Source organism: Trichoderma evansii (assembly GCF_050947405.1).
Source record: "Trichoderma evansii strain SZMC 28006 chromosome Unknown GGI43scaffold_20, whole genome shotgun sequence".
Lineage (NCBI taxonomy): Eukaryota > Fungi > Ascomycota > Sordariomycetes > Hypocreales > Hypocreaceae > Trichoderma > Trichoderma evansii.
The window spans coordinates 181931-202827 of NW_028145186.1; the positions used below are offsets into that span (position 1 = coordinate 181931).

Consider the following 20897-nt stretch of genomic DNA (forward strand, 5'->3'; position numbering starts at 1 on the left):
GTATAGCCCGCATCCAGCCGTACATCAACACCATCCATCAATCAATTCAATGCCTATGTGCTCTTTCGTGTTGGCCGCAAATCACCAGCCTGCGCCTGAGTCACAAAAAATTTCAAACATAAAAAGATATAAAAATAAAAGTAATCCCCCCTCCCAGTAATCTTCCCTCTGGCACTGCAGCTCAAGTTGTAGCAGCCGTGTCCACTCTCTTTCAGCAGACTTACCTTGGTTGTTATTCAGTTCAGCCCTATTTTTGTGGCTACTAATCTGCTTCCCGTTGCCTTGATATTCTTCCTCCCCATTGCCAGCCTATATTTTGCACTGTCTAGACTTCTTCATTCATTCCCACATCCCTCTCAGTAGGCTGTAGTTTTTTTTTTTTTTTTTTTTTTTCTTCTTTGTTTCTCGTTTTTCTCTTTAAAACTTTGCTTCTTCCTTGCACTCCCTTTTGCCCAAGATTTCCTGACAGGAGGAGTATCATCAAGTTCATCTCTGTCATAAACAGCAAAGCCTTACTCGCCCAAGATCCAAGGAGATAGTTGCGCAATGTTTCAACAAAGCAGCATTCATATAAGACTTCTCTCTCATGCAATTTGCAACATCGTGTGAATCGTAGGAGGCTCAATTTCAGTTGGCGCCGCCATTAACAGCGGCCTCTGCTTGCTGTGCCTGGAGCTGTGCCTGAGCTACCTCCTCTGCCTTGACGAGGATGTCTTGGATGAGACCTTGCTCTTCAGCAGAGAGGTGGCTAGCAAGGTTGGCGTAGAATTGGGGTTGATCTTGTTGCATGGCTAGAAAATTGGAAATCATTGGTTAGCGGGCAGATAAAGGGTTGGTAAATCGGGATTATCTACTCACAAAGCAGAGTTGCTCGGAAGAGCTGGTAGGGTTCGATCTTGTCCAATGGGGACTCGAGGAGCACGCTATCCTCTCCAAGCTCCTCTTCATCCTCATCGTCGATGACTCGACTGAACTTTTGTGCCTGAATAAGAAAGTTAGCTATAATTGGTCGAATGCATTGTGTTATGTATTATAAAACACACCTCTTCATTCAAGAATTCGAGATAAGCGGCGCTTTCATCCTTGGTCTCTGGGGATTCGTCATCACCTCCAGAGCCAACTTCTTCTTCCTCATTCCATGCTACATCACGCTCATCCCACTCGTCGTCATCGGCATAGTCGTAGCCAGCATCCAGAGTGAAATCATCACGAAGAGCATCCTCTCGGTTCTTCATAGCAGAAGGCAGAGTTCGGAAGAGCTCAGTGATGCCCTGGAGCAGTCGTGGCCATCCAACAGAAATGCTGGCAGGGACCTGCTCGTGGTTAAGGCTAAGCAGGGCGGAGATGGCAACAATGCACAGCTTCTTGTCATGCACTCTGCTAAACGACGACATGCTGCCGAACCACAGGCTGAAGAATCTGTTCGTCCAGCCATTGCTCTCTAGCACCTGCAGGGCAAGCATAGGGTTATAGTGCACTGCATTGATAACCATTTCCATGAGATGAATCTTGTAGCTCTTGATCCTAACGTCCTGGCCGGCCAAGATGTTCATGGCCATGTTGATGAAACCCTCGACACAGCTATCGATGCCGCCTCGAAGGCTAAGCATCATGGCCTCGGCCAATTTGCAGGCGCATATCCGCTCAACGCCTCCCTCGACGGCGTCGGTGAACATATCAGCCACCATTGAATAGAGGGCTTGAACGTATTCCGGTTTCTGAACCAAAGCAGGTGCACCATACTGGACAAAATTGTCCAGAGCGGGGAGCATGTCTTCGAGATAGTACTCAGCTCCTGCCTTGAAAGTCGTATGAATCAGCTCAAAGGCCTGCCACATGTTAGGAGAGATGCCCTTGGCGGCAAAAGTGCAGCTGTCAATGATCTCGAAGGCTTCGTTGTAGAGGTCGTATAGCTTGTTCTCCAGCGTAATGCTGATAACCGGCATGAGAACGGCCTCAATGTGGAGGAGAACGTCGGGGGTGCTCTCGAGGGTGAGGATCAGGGTTCCAATTGTCTGCAAAACACCCAGAGCGGTGATGCTCTTGTCATCGTAATCGTTGTACATCTCACCATCATCACCAGCCTTGCTCTCCTTCTCCAACAGTTCTCGCACGATACGGAGATATGTGTCACGCAGCTGCTCACACAAGGCAACGGCGAAAGGAGTGAGCTCGGTAGCAAAAACTTCAACAAAGTCTTCCATGACATTTGCCAAGGCGTCGATATCAGCCTCGTTGGCCAACTTTAGTAGTTGCTGCATGATGGTGGGAATGCTCTGCTGCATGCTGGTTCGGATAACTTCATGTCTGATCAGTGGCTGCAGCGCAAGGGCAGCAGTGACACGAACGGGGAGGGCCGGGTCTGCCATGCAGTCCAAGATGTTTCGGTAGATGGTAAGGAGATTGTTCTGGTCCTGGAAGTTGAGCTGTTCAAACTTTTCAATGGTGTCACAAGCTCGGGCCCGGAGATATCCCAAGGGGCTGGTGAAGTCTGGAAAGACGTAGCGGACGAGGAAATACTCAACCTGGTCAGCAATGGGGCTCTTCTTGCCGAGGATGACGGGAGCAAGGGTTCCAATCATTCGGAGAGCACCCTCCTTGGCAATGTGGTTCTTCTTGTCATCGGTAGATTGCTCGTACTCATTGACAACGGCGTTGACGAATTTGAGAATCTCAAAGACCTCCTTCCGGCGGTTCTTCGTAAGGTTAACCAGGAAGTTGGTGGCTGCGATATCGGGAGCAGACGCTTCCTCGAAGTAGTTGAGTTTTCGGTGAAGGTATTCCTCGGGCTCCTCTTCGAATTGCTCGACATCTTCCGTCGACAGGCAGAGGACTGGGAAAACGAAGTGGGTGACCAGATTCGTCAAATGCGGCTTCAAGTGCACCCACATCTCCTTGGGCCGCACTGATTCGTCGAGGAAGACTAGGACGTACGACAGACAAGGCCTGCTAAGCCAGGAGGTCTTGGCTACCCATTTTTCGATTTCTTGGAGGTAATGCTTCAGGATTTCAGGAGCAATGGTAGTGGCGAAGTTTTTAGCGAATTGGAGGGCTCCGTCTTGCTTGCCGGGGCTCGAGGGGTTTCCGTGTCTAGAAAGAATATATGCGTCAGCATTATTTGCATATCTTCTTCTCTTCTTCGTTCCTGATTAGAAGAGGAGAAGAGTTGGACAGAGAACGCTTAGTTATTCCAATTACCTAATGAAGAGACGGTTCAGGTTGAAATAGGCCCATTTCTTGGCCTTCCACCAGTGATGTTTTTCTCGGTCGTTCTCGTCGAGCATCATAACTGGGCCAGGGATGGCTTTGGAAACGGTCTGAAGGAAGACGGTGCACCAAGCAATGTTGACTTGATCTTGTCTCAAGTAGGGTGAGAGCTCGAGCTAGATGGGGAAGTGGTACGTTAGCTACCAATTTTTTCAGGCTGGAGAATGGCGATTCTCGTCACTCTCTTTTCCTCTCTCTTTCCTCTCAATGAACAGAGAATGAAAGTTAAGGGATGGGGAGAGAATAAAGCATAAGAAGGAAGCCAGAATAGTGTATCCATACCCAAGTGGCATGCTTGTATGCCTTGAGAGCCAGATGCAGCATCTCGCTCGCCTCGTCGCTCTCCTGGTTCACCAACTCATTGCAAATAGCCAAGAGTCGCGGGAATCCAGCTTCGACGATGCTGTCAAAGTGCGCTCGGTCTTGACTCTCGTTGGATTTGTATCGGAAAGCGCGGCAGATGGCGAGCAGGCACTGCAGGCCAGCCAGCGCCGAGTTCGCATTGTTGGTGTTTAGCAGCTCCAGGGTGAATTCCAGGAATCGCGGCCATCGGCTGGGGAAATCACACTGTAGAATGCGCTGCAAAACGGGGATGAGCTGCTGGCGGACGAGGCCCTCGGAGGCGGCCAAGATGGGCACCAAGCGGTCTCGGATTTGGGCTTTCTCCTCCTCGGCTATTGAGCTTTCGGTAGGGATACCTTCGACCTGGTACCAGGAGCGGTTTACTCGGTTCTTGATGTAGATGACGGCTAAAAGGAACAATCTGTTAGAGCCCAGTATTTTGATTTTTCCCACAATACTTTTCCAACAGTTTCTTTCTTCTATTCTTCTTTTTTTCCCCATAACCTATTTCCTTCGGAAAGGCAGGCAAGCAGGGGGGGATAATGGATGAGGAGAGGTTGCGACGACGTACTGGCAAGGCGGACACTCGCATCTTGCTCTGCCTCGAGGACATCGAGCAGGCAGATCAGGAAACCGGCATGACCTTCGACCTAAAGATGACAAAGAACAAAGAAGCGCATTAGCATAACGAAAGAGGGCGAGCATAAGCGTGCAAAAATGTCAAGGGATTCTGCGTTCAAGCGCTTCCATCTCCTCTCTATCCCATTCTTTCCCTCTTCTCTTTCTTTTTTTTTCCCGGCTCTCAACTGCTGTTTTTTTCTCCCTGGTCGTCGGATTCACGCTCGGGATAGGATGGATGGCGGGCGGTGGGTGGACACAAAAGAATGGATGGTTCTGGAAAACTCGAAACTCACCTGCTTCAGCTGCAGCTCAGCCCGGCGCCTGTTGTCGGCGACGGTGTCCAAGCTGGCCGCCAGCAAGGCCCTGACAGTAGCGGAATCCATGTCTCGATATCAAGAAGAAGCGGACGACAACACAGAGGGGTGCTGTTGTCGTTGGCGCGGGAAGAAGAGTGGGAGAAAGGCGGGCTGAGATTCAACTTTTGGTGTTAGGTTGGGAGGACCCGATGGCGGGGCATCTAATCCAGCACCGGCTGCCCACCCAATAGTAAAAAAAAATTAATATGAGAGGCCAAAAAAAAATTATTAGATCAGAAAATTAATGACAAGGGCGATGGCGATCAGCAGCGACGGCGACGAGCGACGGGATGGGCTCAAAGAGAGAGTCTCGACCCTGGTGTAATAGGATGGAAGAAGAAAGATTAGCAAAGATTTTTTTTGTTGATGAGATTTTCTTTTTTCTTTCTTTTTTTTCCTTCTCTCCCACGGTGTCGTAGGGACTGGCTTCAGGTGCAAAAGCCGTGCAGCGGGTTGACTTGCAGCCTGATAGGGGCTAGCAGGCGCTAAAAAATTTATGTTCAGGGTCGTCAGTCGCGAGGGCAGGCCTGCCTAGCGGTGCTAGAGCGCTGTAGCAGCGGCACTAGTGCACTAACTGCGCCTATAGCAAGAAGGGAGATGCTGACCTGAGAAAAATTGCACAACGCAGGGAGGGATTAGATCGGAGACTTTGCCTGAACCATGTATGGTAATCAACAGGCAAGCCAACCAGCTAGCATTACTCCGTACCTATAGTATTAGTAAATGCTGGGCTGGAGGTTGGGGATTCATCACTATTCTACGGAGTAATTACTGTGATCGTATGTTATCATGGGGATGCTTTGTCCTTCTGCGTGCTTCTCTCTGTCTACCGCATCTGGAGGTGTCTAATCTGCCTCTAAAGCAATGTCAGCGGGGGATTACCACCTCGCTAAGTACCGGTACCTCGCTGCGGAGCAAAGGAAAGAAAGTAAACGGCGCCTTTGTTGTCAAGCCATCGTGTTTCCTTGGCCTCTTGCTCTGGCTTTTGCTGCTCCAAGGGGTCGTCGAAAGTACTCTGTACCCCATACCACGATAAGCGCTGACTTGCTCAATGCCCCGCCATGTATCAGCTACCAGTGACGTATGTAGGGCTGGGCATTACATTTTCCCACCCGCGCTCTGTCTTGGATATCGCGTTTTTCTTATCAGTGCCAGGCACCTAAAATAGGCACCCAAAGGCTGCCTATTCTACCCGCCTCGTAGTATGATTTTTACAGCGGCGGCTAAACCTAGGAAAAACACGCCCTACTATAGCCACTGGGTTCTCTCTGAGTACCTGCAGCTTGGTCGTTAAAGGTGGGTGAAATTAAAATCCTCCCCATTTAATTCAGTTATCCTACCCCTTCCTGTTAATTAGGACTATTTGCTATTTGTACGTAATTGAGATCGTGGGCAGTCTAGAAGAGCTCCCTGGCGAAATTTTCGTTTGTTTTAAAAAAGGGAGGAATAGCCGGATATCAGTAGCAGCATCGCTTAGATTATCGCTTCTTAACTGATGCTACGAAGCGATGGAAGGAGTTACCACCACTAGTACTTGTATTGTTGGGCAGGTAATACCACTTCGTAGCTCACCAGAACAAGGCTCTTGGCCTGATTTTGTTTCTGCTTCTGTCTCTCTTCTTCTGTATCTCTCTGTGTACCTTTGTGTGAGGAATCTTCTGATACCCGGCCATTCATGTTCCACCCGACAGCTCGCTTAGACGTCCCCTTGTCTCCCGTCTCTTCCTTACGAGCGCGTAGCTTTCATGTTTGCAGTTTACAACAGCAGTAGAGTGCTACGGGGCCTTGCGTTTAGCCTTCTCCTCCCGAACTGACAAACTCTCCAAGTATCGGCTATCTACCTCGCCATTAGTAGGTGTCAGTCCCATACTGTCGAACGGCCAAGCAGACTTTATTCATTAGCTCACTGGTCATAGGCTACCTAGTAAGTAAACAACTGTGAGAACCGAATTCGGCATCGGAATTGTTGAATGGCGACGAGATTTCGACAAATCTTGGGCGAGTACTGAAAGAAATTACGCTACACTGGGAAAAGCCGCGAAAGGTGTATCCTCTCCAGGACATGTTGATGGATCGGTTATTACATTCAACATTATACAGAGGACGAGTGGTTGGTTCGACACGCAACGGCAAGCAATTTCCGGCATCGATTAATCCAGGCGGGAGACTGGTGGAGGCGTCGAACGGAACTCTAACCGAGGAAAAGTCCTAGTCCATCGATTCCAGCCATGGATGATATATTCCCAATGGAAGTCCGCATGGCCATTGTGTCAAAGCGAAAAGCAGTTCAAAAGCAACAGCAAAAACGAAAAGCAGAGGAAGACTGGCAATAATGATCCTTTCAAACAGGTTTGTGGCTAATATTTACAAACCATAAAAGACTCACCTTGCTGCCCAGGAGTCCAGCCTTGTTACTCTATTAGATGGCATAATGATCGACACAACCAGCATGGGTTGGGAATGCAGCGATCGCCAAGGAAAACCGAGTCCAGGCAACACAAAAAACTCCGCCCATGGCCAGTCCAGGGCAGCAAGATTCAAAGACAATCCACCACCCAAGAAGCATTCGCAGATGTGCTTCCCTTTTACCACCTTGCGCCAGGAGCTAGTGCTATCAAACATATGCAGGCGTTATTCGTCGAAGAAGGCTATCATTGTAGCCAGCAGCAAGCTCGGTATTTGACCCATCCCTCACCAAAACCAAATGCATCATTTGTAAGAAGGTTCAAGAGAACAATAGAAAAGAAAAGAAAACATGATATGAGAAACGCAAACTCAGGATTCCACGATAATGGCGAGGCGCGAAAACAAACTAGAAATCATCAAACTTGGCGCGTCTCCTGGTGATTATCTGCCCATGGTCCGGAAAAATAATTTTTTTAAAAGAGCCGTTGAAAAAAAGAAAAGAAACAACAAATTAAAGCAAAGGCCATCCAGTCTAGGAACAATTTTTTTTCTCCTGAAAATCTTCGGTTTTTCTTTTTTTTTGCAAAATCCATGAAGAGTTGTTACCGATGCGTGTCCGGAAATCTTATCGAATTGGCAAGTGGAAGAGGAAGATGTTCAAATCCAGAGAGCGTTAAACAAACTGATTTTGATCAGATCAGATCAAGAGATGCTACTTCAAGTAGTTATTCTCACTCATCTATCGACGAGGAGGTGGTGGTCGATGGTTCCTGTCGCTTTCCCGGTCACTTAGACGTGTACTTGATTCCCTTGGCGGCGTCTGGCTCTCTGCTGGGGGCACGGAAGTGCGAGTTGGAGGGGGAGTGTCATCATACGCGTGTCCTTGTGAGGCATACCCTTGTGGCTGCTGCTGAGTAGTTTGGCCTGCTGGGGAAGCTACAAAATCAGACAAGCGAATTCAAACTGGATGAAGGCTTGGGGTGGTTTTTGTTGGGAGACGCACCTCGGCCGAAGAAGGGGTCCTGAGGCTGCGTAGCATACGCCATACCGCCCGCAGGAGCCTGATTAGGATATGGGTAATTGGGGGCGGGATATCCTTGTGGGACAGGCTGGTTTGAAGCATATACAGGTTGCTGAGGTGGTGGGACAGCTGATCCAGGGTGGCCACCGGCATAAGCATCATTGGGATAGTTCCTGGGAGGCATGTTGGCACCGGTAGAAACATACGCGCCATCCGGATTCTGGTATCCTTGGTTCATCATCGGGCCCTGAGGATTACCGCCATATCTGGCGTCTGCGGGTCCAGGAGATTGCTGAGGCTGCTGAAAGCCGACATTGCCATTGCCACCGTACGCGCCGCCACTGCCACTGGGAGGAGCGTAGCCTTGCTGCTGCTGCTGCTGCTGCTGTTGCGGCGGCGGCTGCTGCTGAGGCTGGTACGGGCCGGAGGCACCATTATATCCTTGGGCGCCAGTTCCTGGATACCTTGGGGCGTCATATAGACCATCACGAGGAGGATAGGAATCATCTCGGTAAGGGGGTTCAGTAGGGCCATGATGCTGCCGAGACTGGTGTGTCTCAGAGTAGCGGTACTGGACTGGAGGAGAGTTAGATCTCGGTCTAGGGGCACCAGAATTGGCATATCTCGAGGCGCTGATACCTCCGCTGCTGTTACGCGCGGTCTGGGCGCGGCGTTCCCTGTCCCACCGAGCCGAGTCGGCCTTGAGATCCTCGATCATGGCCTGCGAGTCGAGGGCGATTTAAGTTTTAGTAACAAGATCCGGAAGATGTGGTAGAGTTATAAAGGTATCGATGATATCGACAAGAGGGGGAGGAGCAGAACAAAGCAAAACACTCACGGTCGTCAAGTTGCGATACGCCGTAATATAGTAACCCTGGACGGGTTGGCCAGTTTGTGGGTTCTGATAGAAGAAATCGTCAGCGAGCCTGGTCAAGTTGGATACACACATCTTTTTTGATGGTTGATACTGTTACCAAAATTGGCATACCTCATAGTGACCAGGTCGCACCAAAGCATCATTGCCCAGATAGCGGCAGATATCAGCAGAAATTACTTCACGATCGATGCCATCACGGGGCACAAAGTACTCGTTCATGCGGGTCGTGGGTCGCGACATTGTTGACATTCCTGATAAGACTCTTGTGGTTGAGGGCAAAGGCGATGGTATACAAGGCAAGGCAAGGCAGCGCAATGCAACGAGCAGAAAACCAAAGCGGAAGAGAGGGAGAGAGAGGAAAGTAGGAGAGAGCGTAAGAGAAATGCGTGAGGGAGAAAAGACGGAACCTCAGCGCAGAAACTGCCTGCTAAATGAAGCAGCAGCGGGAATACCAACAAATAGAAAGACGACAGATGGAGGTATTATGGGAGACTCAGGAAGAGTGTGGACAAGGGGGGTGGCCTGCAGTGCAGCCGAGTAAGAGAGAGTCGACTTCGTCCTGAAAGGAAAGGAGGAAGAGAGGAGCGAGCGTTGACTGGTCTTGAAGAGTGAAAAAAAGGCGGATGATCTGGTGTGAATGGTTGGTGGGGTGGGGCGCAAATGAGGAGCTCATAGAGACGCTGGTGACCTCTCAAAGAGCTGCCGAATGTTGCAAGGAGCTTCGTTGGCTGGGTCGAGAGCTTGGCTCCAGATCCCGTTTTTTTTTTCTTCTACCATAGACACACCCCTGCCCTGGCCTGTCTCCTTGCTTCCTGCACTCCTGCTTGTCTGCACTCCAGCACCCTGTTCAGTCAGTTGTCAGACCGTTGCAGTGGCCACCGCAGTGCAGCATGTACTTGTAACTCGTACGGAGTACAGCGCAGGTTGCAGCTGATTGTTGCTGATTGATGCTCGACTTGGACTTGGTGGTGGGCTGGTGGGTGCTGGACTGTGATCGGCTGCCTGGATGGCCTTGGCCTGGCCTGACTTGGGCCACCACCTCCATAAATGGGGGAGGATGGGCTGGCAGAGAATCGGATAGGACAGAACTCGAGGGGGAATGGAGAGAGATGGAGTTGCCTGCTGACTCCTACATAATGCTACTACTACCACGAGTTACAAGGAAGTAGTATTGAGAGTCACAACTACATAATAAGCAAAAAGCACAGCAACAAAAGCAGCAGTACGGAGCACGCGGAGTAATACGGCTCAAGCACACACACCACGCACTGCATTGAAAAACAACGCCTCTTTCTCGCCTACTCGACACCTCTTTGCTCACAAGATTGTTTTTAACTGCTGCTTTCACACGCAAATACCTACGTTTTCGTCCCGGTGACGATATGCGGCAAAGATCGGGCTCCTAAGAAGGGCCTGACGCAGGGCGTTTTTCTTCATTCCCAGGCTAGCGGTAGTATTGCTCCTAGTACCTGGGTGGTGACACAACTAGGGGACCTACTTAGCACCTAATAAGCGGTGCCTACCCGAGTTCCTGCCATGCTTGACGCCCATTGGCGGCTTGTCAAGGCGATTTGATGGACCAGGCCCTTGAAGCAGCCAGTCCTGGAGCCCAAAAGCCGCCTCGCTTCGCCTCGCCCGGACGTCGTCGATGTTGGGCTTCGCTGCACGTCGCCCCAAGGGGGATGGAGCAGGTGTATGAGGGGCCGCGTCAAACGCCGTTGAATGGCCTGACGGTCTGACGAATGGGCCGCCTGGCTGGAGCTTTTGTGTTTGGAACGAAGCGGTTTCTGACACCGAGACGCAGAATTGGCTGCTGTACGACCGGTTCCAGGCATTCCGCAATGTGTTTAGCACCAGCTACCCGCTGTGAGAATATGCAGCCACATCTCTTTTCTCATGATTTTTCGATATTTTTTTTTTTTTTTTTTTTTTTTTTTTTTTATTTCTTTCTTTTTATTTTCCCCATCTGCCGCCGGTGCCTCTGTGCCTGTGCCTGTGCCTGTATCCACATCGTCTCACGCTTTTAACCAAACCGGTTTTTTGATTTACACACGTTTGCATCGTGTCTATCACGATATCCAGTCGGTCCAAAATGACTGATAACTGGCGGCCAGGGCGAAGTCGATGGTGCCTGGCTGGCATAAGCGTCGCTATCGCCGTTCCTGCTGTCCCGCACCGAGTTCGTTCTTCGTGTCGGTTTCGGACCTGAAAATGACATTGGCAAATCAATCTCGGCCCTCCGGTGTCTTTTTGATTCGCCATCCGCGGATAGCAGCGTCGCAGTGCGTGAATAAAAAAGCAGTTCCTAATCGAAGCGCGCTCTACGGCATTGTGCGTGCGTGCCTGCGTATCTGCATGACTGCGTCCGATATGTATATGTACGGCGCATACATGCGTATGTATACATATATATCACATATATTATATATGTATAATATATAATTAGACCACGTACGTCGAAGGAGATGCAGGCTACATTACACCCTTTGTACAGATTGGCGAGATGTGCAGTCCCTACATTCCTAGCATACGTCTCTATTTTCTCTCCCCTCCGCATCTATCATCGTGCGGCATAGAGAAAGGTCGAGCGGGGATTTGGACCCCGGAGATGTCATTGGCGATAACATCATGCGGTTTGGCCTTGAGGCCTGAGCTGGAGCTTGTGGCAAACAGGTTGTGCTATCTAAAACACAACACTCTGTGTCTAGGCAGGAGGCAAAATGGTCTACGTTTACCCCCTCCAATTTCAAAAAGCCTAACACACATTTCGTTTTCTAATACCAAGTGGCGATCTCCTGGTAAACCCGGCTTACGGCTGGGCACGCATCCTTTATTCGAAATCAGGCTCGGAGAGAGTAAGCTTAGAAGGCTAAACAGTGAGCAGGGCGAGACAAATTATGAAATCAAGTAAAATATATGCCCTCGATATTCCCCTTGCTCCAAGCAAGAGCAAGAGTGAGACGCTGGGAACAAATTATATCGTGCAGAAAAATATTCGCCTACAAAGTCGGTTTACCCGATCAGCATTCAATATGGCACCCCATCTTTTCCATACCTGCTTGCCAACGAACTTCGCTTAACAGGCTAGTGCTGTCTCTATTGCAGAACACGCTAATACTACCGGATGCACGCCAAAACTATCCTCGGATCTGTGTAACCCCAAGCTCAGTCCTCTTCTTCTTACTCGTAGCTGGAGTTGAGCTTTGATGAATGAGGGGGGCTGCGAGCTGCAGCATCGGCTCCAGCCACCGCTACGACGCTGCAGATAGACCTTCACGATCGCTCCAGCCAAATGACATGTATTACCTCAGCCAGAAGAAGGAGGGGGGCCACAGAAAAGCTCTGCAAGCTGGCTGAATGAGTTGGGTATCAATGCTTGTGGCCAATTGGAGCCTAAGCTTGGTCGACAACAAGTTAATGCAGCTAGCGGCGTGCGAGTCCACTCTCTAGACCAATCGTTCCAGGTAGCATCAGACATGATTGCCACCAATTCTTATTGGAGACATATCATGGGGATTGGTTATTCATGTCTTGGAATGTATTTTTCAATATTATGACTACATAATGCGGCTATTTCCTTGCGGACCGGCAGCCACCCTTCTCCGCCTTGCCTCTTGTTCTGTTTGCTGAGAGGACTCCATAGTAGTAATAGAGTACGGAGCAGTATTACCTTATCAATCATGGCGTTGCGACGATTTACCCCATAACGGCACGCTGCATGAACAATCTGAGATACGCGCTCAGAAGAGTTCGTCAAGTCGTGTGGCTTTCTGATTTAGTAAAGGAGCAGGTGACCATAAGCTTAACAAAGAAAGAAGCTTTGAGCAGTAGTATAAGCAAGCAATCCAGACTACAAGCGGGAAACATCCGATTCCCCGCTTCGTTCCATCATGCTTAAATTTGTGATACCCAGTTCACGTAATGGTAGTGGTGTCGTTAGCATGCCATTAGGCATGAGCATTTTCATGCCCTTCTTCAGCCCAGAGCAGCAGATGATGCTGAATTCAAGGCAAGCGGAGCTGAAGCCTGTTCCATCTGGTGGACCAACGGGTCAATATAGAGAGCCCAACTGTGGTGGAGCGTTCTGTCTTTACGAAACACAGTTCGCCATCGTGACTTGTTGATCATGCAAGAGAAATTTTCGTATCTCCCAAGCGCTCCAGCTAGTCTCTTTATTTCCAACGCTCTGCTCAAAAATGCTCATCATCCTCTTTGCTTTATGCCGAGGATGAATTCACAAGGTCCATCTTACTAGTAGTACCTAGTGTATTGCTCATCCAAATTTGAGTTTGCTTTGCCCCTGCTCACGCTTTGATCTTGGGCGCCCACGTTTAGAAGCAGGGCCAGAGCTTTTCGGGCCATGGCCGCAGGAAGTGGCTGACTGCTCGGCAAATGCGGGCTTGACACGTTCGCTATCCTGGATATCTTTGGCGAAATGCCAGTCTTCGTGGCTCTGTAGTGACACCTCGTCGTCGAAGCCAGCTTTGCATCTAGGACAGGTTAGGTCCGTGAGATATGATGGATCCTCTGGTCCTGAATTCTCGTGACTAGATATATTGGTTTCCGGCTCAAATACACTCGCCTCTTTTCGTTCTTGATCAAGCCAAGAAGAATCGGCCATTTCAGGCTGTTGCTTATCGATGCTCAGCTGTTGTGTCTCATGGGGAGAGCCTTGACGACTACCAGTGTTTCGTTTAGAAAAGAACCGCTTGATACTAGGCTTATCCAACCGGGGCTTCTTGCTCGGCTGCTCCATAGCCACATTCTCAGATTCGGTATTATTGGAAGACCGTAATGGAGGAGGGGTCTCGTCCCTCTTTTTGAAAAAAGCACCAATCCCCATGTTACCCTTGACGCCTTCTTCAAACCCACTAACACTCAAGCTCAAGTTGGCGCATGGCCAGGCATCGCCCTCGGCAACAATTTGATGAAGTAGCTCTTCGGAAAGGGTGAAAAGAGTTTGCTCATCCAAAGGCTTTCCGGTGGGGATTGGGCATCCCCTGCTGCGGGTTTGCCCAGCGTGGCGATGATGAAGGTTGATTGTACGTGGCCACCGTTTGTGTTCCAGTATACCTTCTTCAACCAAGCGGGAATAAATGTCGCCGGCAAAAATTCTTAGCCACTTGGCTGCCTGTTCAGTGGACTTGACCGATGGACGAAAAGACTTGGCTGAAAGCATAGATTTGATCTGCGTTCGTGAATTCACTTCGCTATGATCGATGCCCCTGATGGTGTTGTAGAACCAAATGGCAGTTTCATCGCCAAGCTTTGCTTTGAGTTGCTCCAACGGGATATCACGCAGCTCTTTGATGCTCTCTGTACCAAATGTAGAAACGACTTGATCTCCCAGCTTGCCACCAAGATTTCGCATCTTGGTCACTTTAATCTCCGTCAAGAATGACATTGCCGCTCGACTGCGTATTACCGTCTGTTCATTGGGCTTCTTGAAAGCCGAGCCCAGCTTGCTAATCAGTTTGTTGTTTGCAATACCGGCTGAACATGTGTACCCTAATTTTTCTCGTACTTGAGCTCGAACACCGCGAACAATCTCAGAGCCAATCAGTATAACCACGTCGTCCCAGTCGGGGTCAACAGCTTCCTCTTCTTCCTCAAGGTCAACAAGATTGTCTTTCTGCCAGTCTAGAGCCGCAGCGGATGGGAAAGGAAGATGCTCAGACACATCGCCGGACGAAGGCGGACTCGATAGCTCTGGAAAGCGGCGTAAAAGTTCAACATGGATTTGAGCTGAGAGGTCCAGGAAGACCTCGTCGATGCTTGCTTTTTCTACCTTTTGTAGGTCTTTTGGAAGGGATTCTTTAATGGTTGCGAGAATCTTCCTTGATTCCAGGCGATAATGATCCAGCGATACCTTGTCCGTTACAATATTGGCGGCTGCGTCATCACGATATGCCCATTTGTCATCACCTTCTCTCCAAGTGGCAACGTGCTGTGCAATTAGATCTGGACAGAGTTTCTTGGCTTCTGTAATGTTACAGTGACGTCCAATGCCCCATTTCCTTGCTGAATAGTTGACAGCAATAAGGCCTTGCCTGAATTTCAGTTAGCTTCAGCACACGCGATTCACACGAGGAAAATAGCCAGGGAGCGTCTCACCACTGTTGCACAGCGAGAGGCGTATCTTCCGGAACTCCGAGCCTGATCATCTCACACTGTGCATAAAAGGCATCGAGATCTATGTGGGCAATAACGCGCAGAGGAGTGGTGATGCTGTAAGTCGCCAACTGGGCAAGCTGACGGTACGTGAAGCGTGAATGACGAGCATCGCGAAGCGGTGACGATGCGCCGCCACCGGGCGATGGAGAAGACATAAAAGTTGCAGCCCAGGCAGATCTCGATACTGGGGAATATTTGAAATTATAAATAAGACGAATTCAAACAAATGAAAAGGGCAGTGGCTGCGTCGATCCTGCAACGATGTCGAAGTTGAGTTTCGCTTGCTAGTTTGAGATGGCAAAGAGCCCCACATAATAGAGCCGCCTGTCAAAAATATGCATCTGTTATTATACCTGAAGCTTGATATCATGTTATTTACTACGACAAGGAGGAAGATGAGATTAAATATTCAATTTTGATTAATTGTGAATCTCTTAAAGAGAGAGTAAGAAAAGAAACACAAGTTGCATATTATTTGTAAACTGCTTGCCCTTGGGGAATCACCACATTTCCATTTCCATCTCATTATCGCCTAATCGTAGAAGAAAAAAAAACCACAGCCCACGGTGGTTCTTGTATAACGCCCATCTTTTCTCTCTTCTTCTCACATAACAAAACCCTTAGCTCGTGCCTTCAGTACCGATATTCCTCTTCTGAAGTGGTCGAATGCGAATGCTTTGGTGCCCTGCTCTGTATCATGTCATCGTAATCTTCAAGCTCATGGATCGCTATGGCGAGCTGCTCTCTTAGCTCCTCAGCTTCGACTTCTCTGGCAGTGATGCCGTCCTGAACCTCGCCCCTTAGACGCAGCCTCTTATCATAGGTGATGATTTGCCGGTCGATCTCGAATCTTCTCTGTCTTAGTAGGTCGATCTGCTCGTACACAATCTGCAGCTGTTCTTCGGCCTTTTCTACTACCTGTACGAGCTTCTCTCGCAGCTTGGATTTGGCGCGGATCTGCATCATGCGCTCCTCTGTGACTCTACCCGGTAAAATGGATGCCATTGTGATGGAGCGTTGTAATGAAGATAGGCATATAATGTCGGAGATGGATACGTATGTTTTTTGCTTGACTATGGCCGTCTGATTAGTATATCATCCAAAGCTTGTCTTGTACTTCCTAAAGCTCTCTACCTACCCAGCAGAGGCGGCACATATAATTCAAGATTTTGGAGACTCCAGAGGGGGGCTCTCTGCCAAGAGGGCTCTCTGATAATTGGCTTTTTTCGCCCTGGCGGTAGGGATTCTTCTCCGTCGACTTTGGCTCCCTCACAATTAAGGCCAGGTATAGGCGCCCAGGTTGTGTGGCCAGGGCTCTCTTTCACGCAGCCACCTGTTGTGTTGGGTTGCACCAGGCGCGTCTTTTTCCTTTTCCCAATTGGAGAAACTACCTAGATTTGGAAATCCAGCCAGCGATTTTTTAGATTATTGGTTGATGCAAGAGACGTTACTTTTTTCCTCGCCCTTGTAAATCACGCCTCCATTTACAGAATCGCGATCCTACTATCCAATCCCGCTCGCTGCTATTAGTAGTAGGATTCCCTCAAAGTACCCAGGTACGCACTGACACGGTAGCCAAGCCCGAGCCACGCGAATATTCTCTGATAAGAGCATAACGCCATCAAGAACAGGACGGCACGTTCTTTGGGACGTATCAATGGCCGGCTGTAGTATTACCCACTTTCAAATGAGCAGCAAGTTTGACCCCGCCCTTTAGATGTCGCGCATGTACCAGTACGTGATGGACAGGGGTGATGGATTGAAAGGGCAAATCAAAGAGCATTCTCACGTGAACATGCGAGAGACAAGTCAAAATCGCCGAGGACGCGATATCGGCAAAGCTCTTCTCCCAATTGAGCCATCATTGGCTCTGAATACGATGGTTCATACTTCATTCGGGGCGGCGGATAACATTCTCTCGTCTCGGGGGGAAAGAGGCAATGGGTTTGATAATTAGAGACGAAAGGGACGGTTTGGGAATCGTGCATGCAGCCGATGGATTCAGCTGCCTGCATGAGAGGCTCCAGCTCTCTATCACCGTAGAAATGAGGGGAGAGTCTCAGATATCGATGACTCCATATCACGGCATGCAGCATGCAGGGTATGTGTCCGTCTCTCTTTGGAGGAAGCGAGCGTCCAATGCAAAAGAAAAAGGAACAAAAACTTGACCAGTCGTAAAAACCGATACCAGGGGATGATTTGCTACCGTATATGCATGATCGTCGGCTGCATAGCGCCGCCGGCTAATCGTTGTGTCTGTGCTTGTGTCTAACATTCCATACGCGAAAGCCCGACTTTTTGATGCGTTTCCCCGTCCAGCCTAGACCAACAAAAACAAAATAATTAAAGAAAATTTCTCGAGACGACCAAATTGGTCGCGTTCATAAAGAATGTATATACATGTACCGTAAGAAAAAGGGATGGTCTGCACAAAAGGGGCCCCCTGTCTATGCCCAGCAATAAAACAATAAGGAGAGGGGAATCGATTAGAGAAAAGAGCAGATATAGGCTGCTGGAAATCAATGCAACGCCACCATGCTAGAGAAACAATAACGACAATTAGAAATCCTGCTGATCCGGAATGATGAAAGGGATGGGAATGATTATAGATAGTATTCAGTCAATCAATCAATCAATCAATCAATCAATCACTGGCGCGCCGGCCGGTTCTATCCTGCAATTCGATGGCATGGGCATGTCCACTGCGAGTGGGAGTTTCAAGCTCGGGAGCTCCATATCGTTTCCTTAATTTGGATATCAGAGGCCCAAGCTTATAATCGCTCTCCATGTTTTCGTGATTACAGCACGGCGAGTGACGAATGGGTAGCAGCCACTCTATGATGTTGTCTCCCATAACGGACTTCCAGTTTTCTACAATGCCAAGATTCCACGGGTTTTCTCGCGGCTTCGTGCGGAGGATCGCAAACTTGCGTTCTGCCTGCTGATCTCTGGCAGAGACGGTTCCATATTGGCTGCTGGGCGGTTGGCCTTCAGATCCAGGACGATGCGGCGGCCCACGGAGAGGGTATACAATGACTGGGTATTTAATTGATTGCGGCGTAGACAAAGGGATGCGGACGGCCAAAACAGACACATGCGCCCTCTTAAGCATGTCGACGTTTGTGGTGTTTAGGAGGATGAATCGAATCGAAGTAAGCGCCATACCAAAAGTAAAGGTACCAAAGACGCAAGCCAGAACGATCACCGCGAGGGCCCATCCATCGGTTGGATCCCCATCTTGATGGTGTTGCTGGAAAGAATATGCTCCCACGGCGAGGTTCACGGCGGAAAAGAGACCAGTATAGAAGCAGAATTGCGTAAAAAAATTGAAAGCTGTGGATTTAAAATGTTAAAAGGCTGTTCTTTCTGACGTATTCTTTGGGCTGTTGTATGGGAAACCTTTCAAACTTACATGTCTCAGAAACCATGCCGCCAACCCACGGGCAGAAATGGTCCATCTTCCTCACACAACGGCCTAGATCACTCGAATGGTGCGAACGATCAGGTTTCCACTGCTGGCACTCTGAACACCACTTAGGACGGCCGTCGACCTCACAGACGAAAACATCCTTGCTGTAGAAAGCTTCCAGCCCCGGACTGTCCGGGTTTGGGTCGGGGGGTATGTAGGCACTCTCTTCGACATCTCGGTTGCGTTTGTGTCTTCGCTTTCGCAGCTTCTCGGCAGCTTCGCGCTCGGTTTGCTCTTGGTGGGGAAGGGGCACGAGGCCCGGGTTTAGTTGGGTTGCAAAGAATGTTCGTAGATAGGCCGCGGCCATTAACAAGAAGAATAGGAAATAGAGGACGAGGAACGCCGTGACAACGCCGGACTGGTGTTTCTGGTTGTAAAGGTAGCCGACTGGAAGAGATTATTATGGTTAGGATTTGATTTTTTGACCACCATCTCGAGAGATTCAGATCCAGATCCAAACTTACTACAGAGTCTCGCAACTGTGCTGTAGGTGGCCACGCCTAGAATAGCAACGATGAACAAAGGAATGATTCGCACCGCCCAACGCGTCTCAGCGCGAGTGCTATGATGCGGACGCGGCATGGCGACCGTATCATGATCGCAGCTTGCTCTGCCCAGCTTTGGTTGGTGTTGAAGACTGGAAGAAGAGAAAAGCTGCCAATGGGGGCATGATACAATAATGTGTAATTACCTACCAGATGCGATCGATCCTGGCAGCGGGTCTCCTCTAACATGTACGCACTATATTAGTGTCCACGCATGTTATTGCGGTACCACTAGACTGACGCTACGGACATTGTCAGCTGCGAATCCTGGCCACTTCCCGTCCCTAATTTAAAATCCCTGTTGTTACTGTCATGTCTCCGAATTTCAAACAGGGAAGCAGAATTTTAACATCCGATACTTGTACTGTAGCATCGAATATCCAACACCATCCCTGTTCTATACTCTTTTCCTTCTTTACATCCACTATTTCGGAATACTACTGTGCTCTTAGCATTCGGCTCGTTGCATTGATGGCCTTTGCCGTCTGCTTGATCCCCCCACCCCGTGCGCCCACCCCCACAATATGAGGCTCTTGTAAGGCTGTTTTTGGTCCTATGATGGCACAGCAACAAAGTCCTACCCGCTAGATAAATGCCAACACACCCAAATATCTTCCTTAGCCCAACTCGTAGCCGCGTGTTGGTATTTTTGACAAAGGAGGGTTCATCCCGCCCAACTGTCTGTCCATTCATCCGTGCCCATGGTGTCCACGTTGAGGCTGTTGGAGTGGCATCATGCGGCTCAACCAATGCCTACCTAGCCTTTGTGACAGCCACGGTGTAGCAACGCAGTTTCTTTGTGTCTTGAATATGATATATAAACTTTCCATCTCGTGCTTCTTGCCCGTTCTCTCTTTGTCCATATTTTTCTTCATCTTATGCGGTTACTATGCGACAATCACGATCAAATGCGAGATGTCATCCTGGTTAAACAGTTCTTTAGTGACCAACCAAAACATCAAACTTGATGCAAAAGCAAACCATTTACCTTTTTTTTTTTTTTTTTCAAAATGAAAGGTTTCTCTCGTCTCTTCCACTTGTTTACTCAAAAGAGCTCCACGTTTGGAGCAATACGGTAGTCTTGACTAGAGTTTTCTTGACATTTCCTGAAGACATATACGAAAACGCTATATAGAAGAAAAATGAAAGTCAAGAAAGAGAAAAGGGGTAAAGAAATCCACCCGAAACACTGATAGACTTTGGTGAAACGACTCTGCTGCCTTGTTGGAGGAAAGCTTGAAATCGCGACTCACCCTTGACACAGCCTCGTCGAAGGCTCGGAAAGAGGTCGGCCAAAAAGCCAGAAAAGGGCGCAGAACTCTCGCTGATTTCTCGCTCAAAGATTACGCACGGATCACAATTGTCCCTATTTCGCGCAGATAGTAATTGCCTTCTTTCGAATCCCGAAAAGTCCTTCACATGACGATGACACCCTGTAAGGCTTCCTCCAGGGTGTTTGGGTTAGGCGCAGGCGCAGTTCCGCCTTACTTGGACTTTGCTCCTGTCAACGTTTACCATTACGTTTACCATTCTTCTGTCGCTGTAATAACTGCCAATCTTTGGTGAGAAAGTCCTGTCTTAGCTAGTCAGTCCTGTCTCACTCTCAATTTTACACTTCAAATTTTGGGTTACCGGTAGGCTACCGATTGCCTATATTATAGCCACCGACAAACCATGTCGATATCCATTCCCTCACCGAATCATGGCTGGCATGCTGCGCCGTTTTGCCTTTTTTGTATTTGCGTAATTAATGAAGAAGGCGGACGTCTGACGTATTCTCGGTGTGAGAAACAAAAGCGTGTGAAGTAGTTACGGCCGC

General features: G+C 49.1%; 5 protein-coding genes across 5 annotated transcripts; all 5 read right to left on the reverse strand.

The window, feature by feature from the left end:
• Positions 1–627: 627 nt before the first annotated feature.
• Positions 628–4613, reverse strand: GGI43DRAFT_386530 (armadillo-type protein; the record flags this gene model as incomplete). The annotated part of the gene is made up of 7 exons (XM_083203804.1): positions 628–791; positions 859–982; positions 1044–3090; positions 3199–3383; positions 3550–4016; positions 4181–4259; positions 4524–4613. The coding sequence occupies 7 exons, from the start codon at positions 4611–4613 to the stop codon at positions 628–630; spliced, it is 3156 nt and encodes a 1051-aa protein (XP_083057597.1).
• A 2887-nt stretch (positions 4614–7500) lies between these two features.
• Positions 7501–9367, reverse strand: GGI43DRAFT_176900 (uncharacterized protein). The gene is made up of 4 exons (XM_083199794.1): positions 9002–9367; positions 8852–8914; positions 7996–8734; positions 7501–7928 (listed from the first exon to the last, which is right to left on the reverse strand). Exons 1-4 carry the CDS (start codon positions 9137–9139, stop codon positions 7732–7734), a joined length of 1137 nt encoding a protein of 378 aa, XP_083057598.1. The 5' UTR covers positions 9140–9367; the 3' UTR covers positions 7501–7731.
• Positions 9368–12975: 3608 nt separating this feature from the next.
• On the reverse strand, positions 12976–15458 carry GGI43DRAFT_177067 (uncharacterized protein). Its single transcript, XM_083199796.1, has 2 exons — positions 15005–15458; positions 12976–14940 (listed from the first exon to the last, which is right to left on the reverse strand). The coding sequence occupies exons 1-2, from the start codon at positions 15217–15219 to the stop codon at positions 13164–13166; spliced, it is 1992 nt and encodes a 663-aa protein (XP_083057599.1). The 5' UTR covers positions 15220–15458; the 3' UTR covers positions 12976–13163.
• Positions 15459–15662: 204 nt separating this feature from the next.
• On the reverse strand, positions 15663–16647 carry GGI43DRAFT_177110 (uncharacterized protein). Its single transcript, XM_083199797.1, has 2 exons — positions 16203–16647; positions 15663–16137 (listed from the first exon to the last, which is right to left on the reverse strand). The coding sequence occupies exon 2, from the start codon at positions 16067–16069 to the stop codon at positions 15698–15700; it is 372 nt and encodes a 123-aa protein (XP_083057600.1). The 5' UTR covers positions 16070–16137; positions 16203–16647; the 3' UTR covers positions 15663–15697.
• A 787-nt stretch (positions 16648–17434) lies between these two features.
• On the reverse strand, positions 17435–19269 carry GGI43DRAFT_177032 (palmitoyltransferase PFA5). Its single transcript, XM_083199795.1, has 3 exons — positions 18998–19269; positions 18477–18920; positions 17435–18397 (listed from the first exon to the last, which is right to left on the reverse strand). Exons 1-3 carry the CDS (start codon positions 19113–19115, stop codon positions 17709–17711), a joined length of 1251 nt encoding a protein of 416 aa, XP_083057601.1. The 5' UTR covers positions 19116–19269; the 3' UTR covers positions 17435–17708.
• Positions 19270–20897: the final 1628 nt, after the last annotated feature.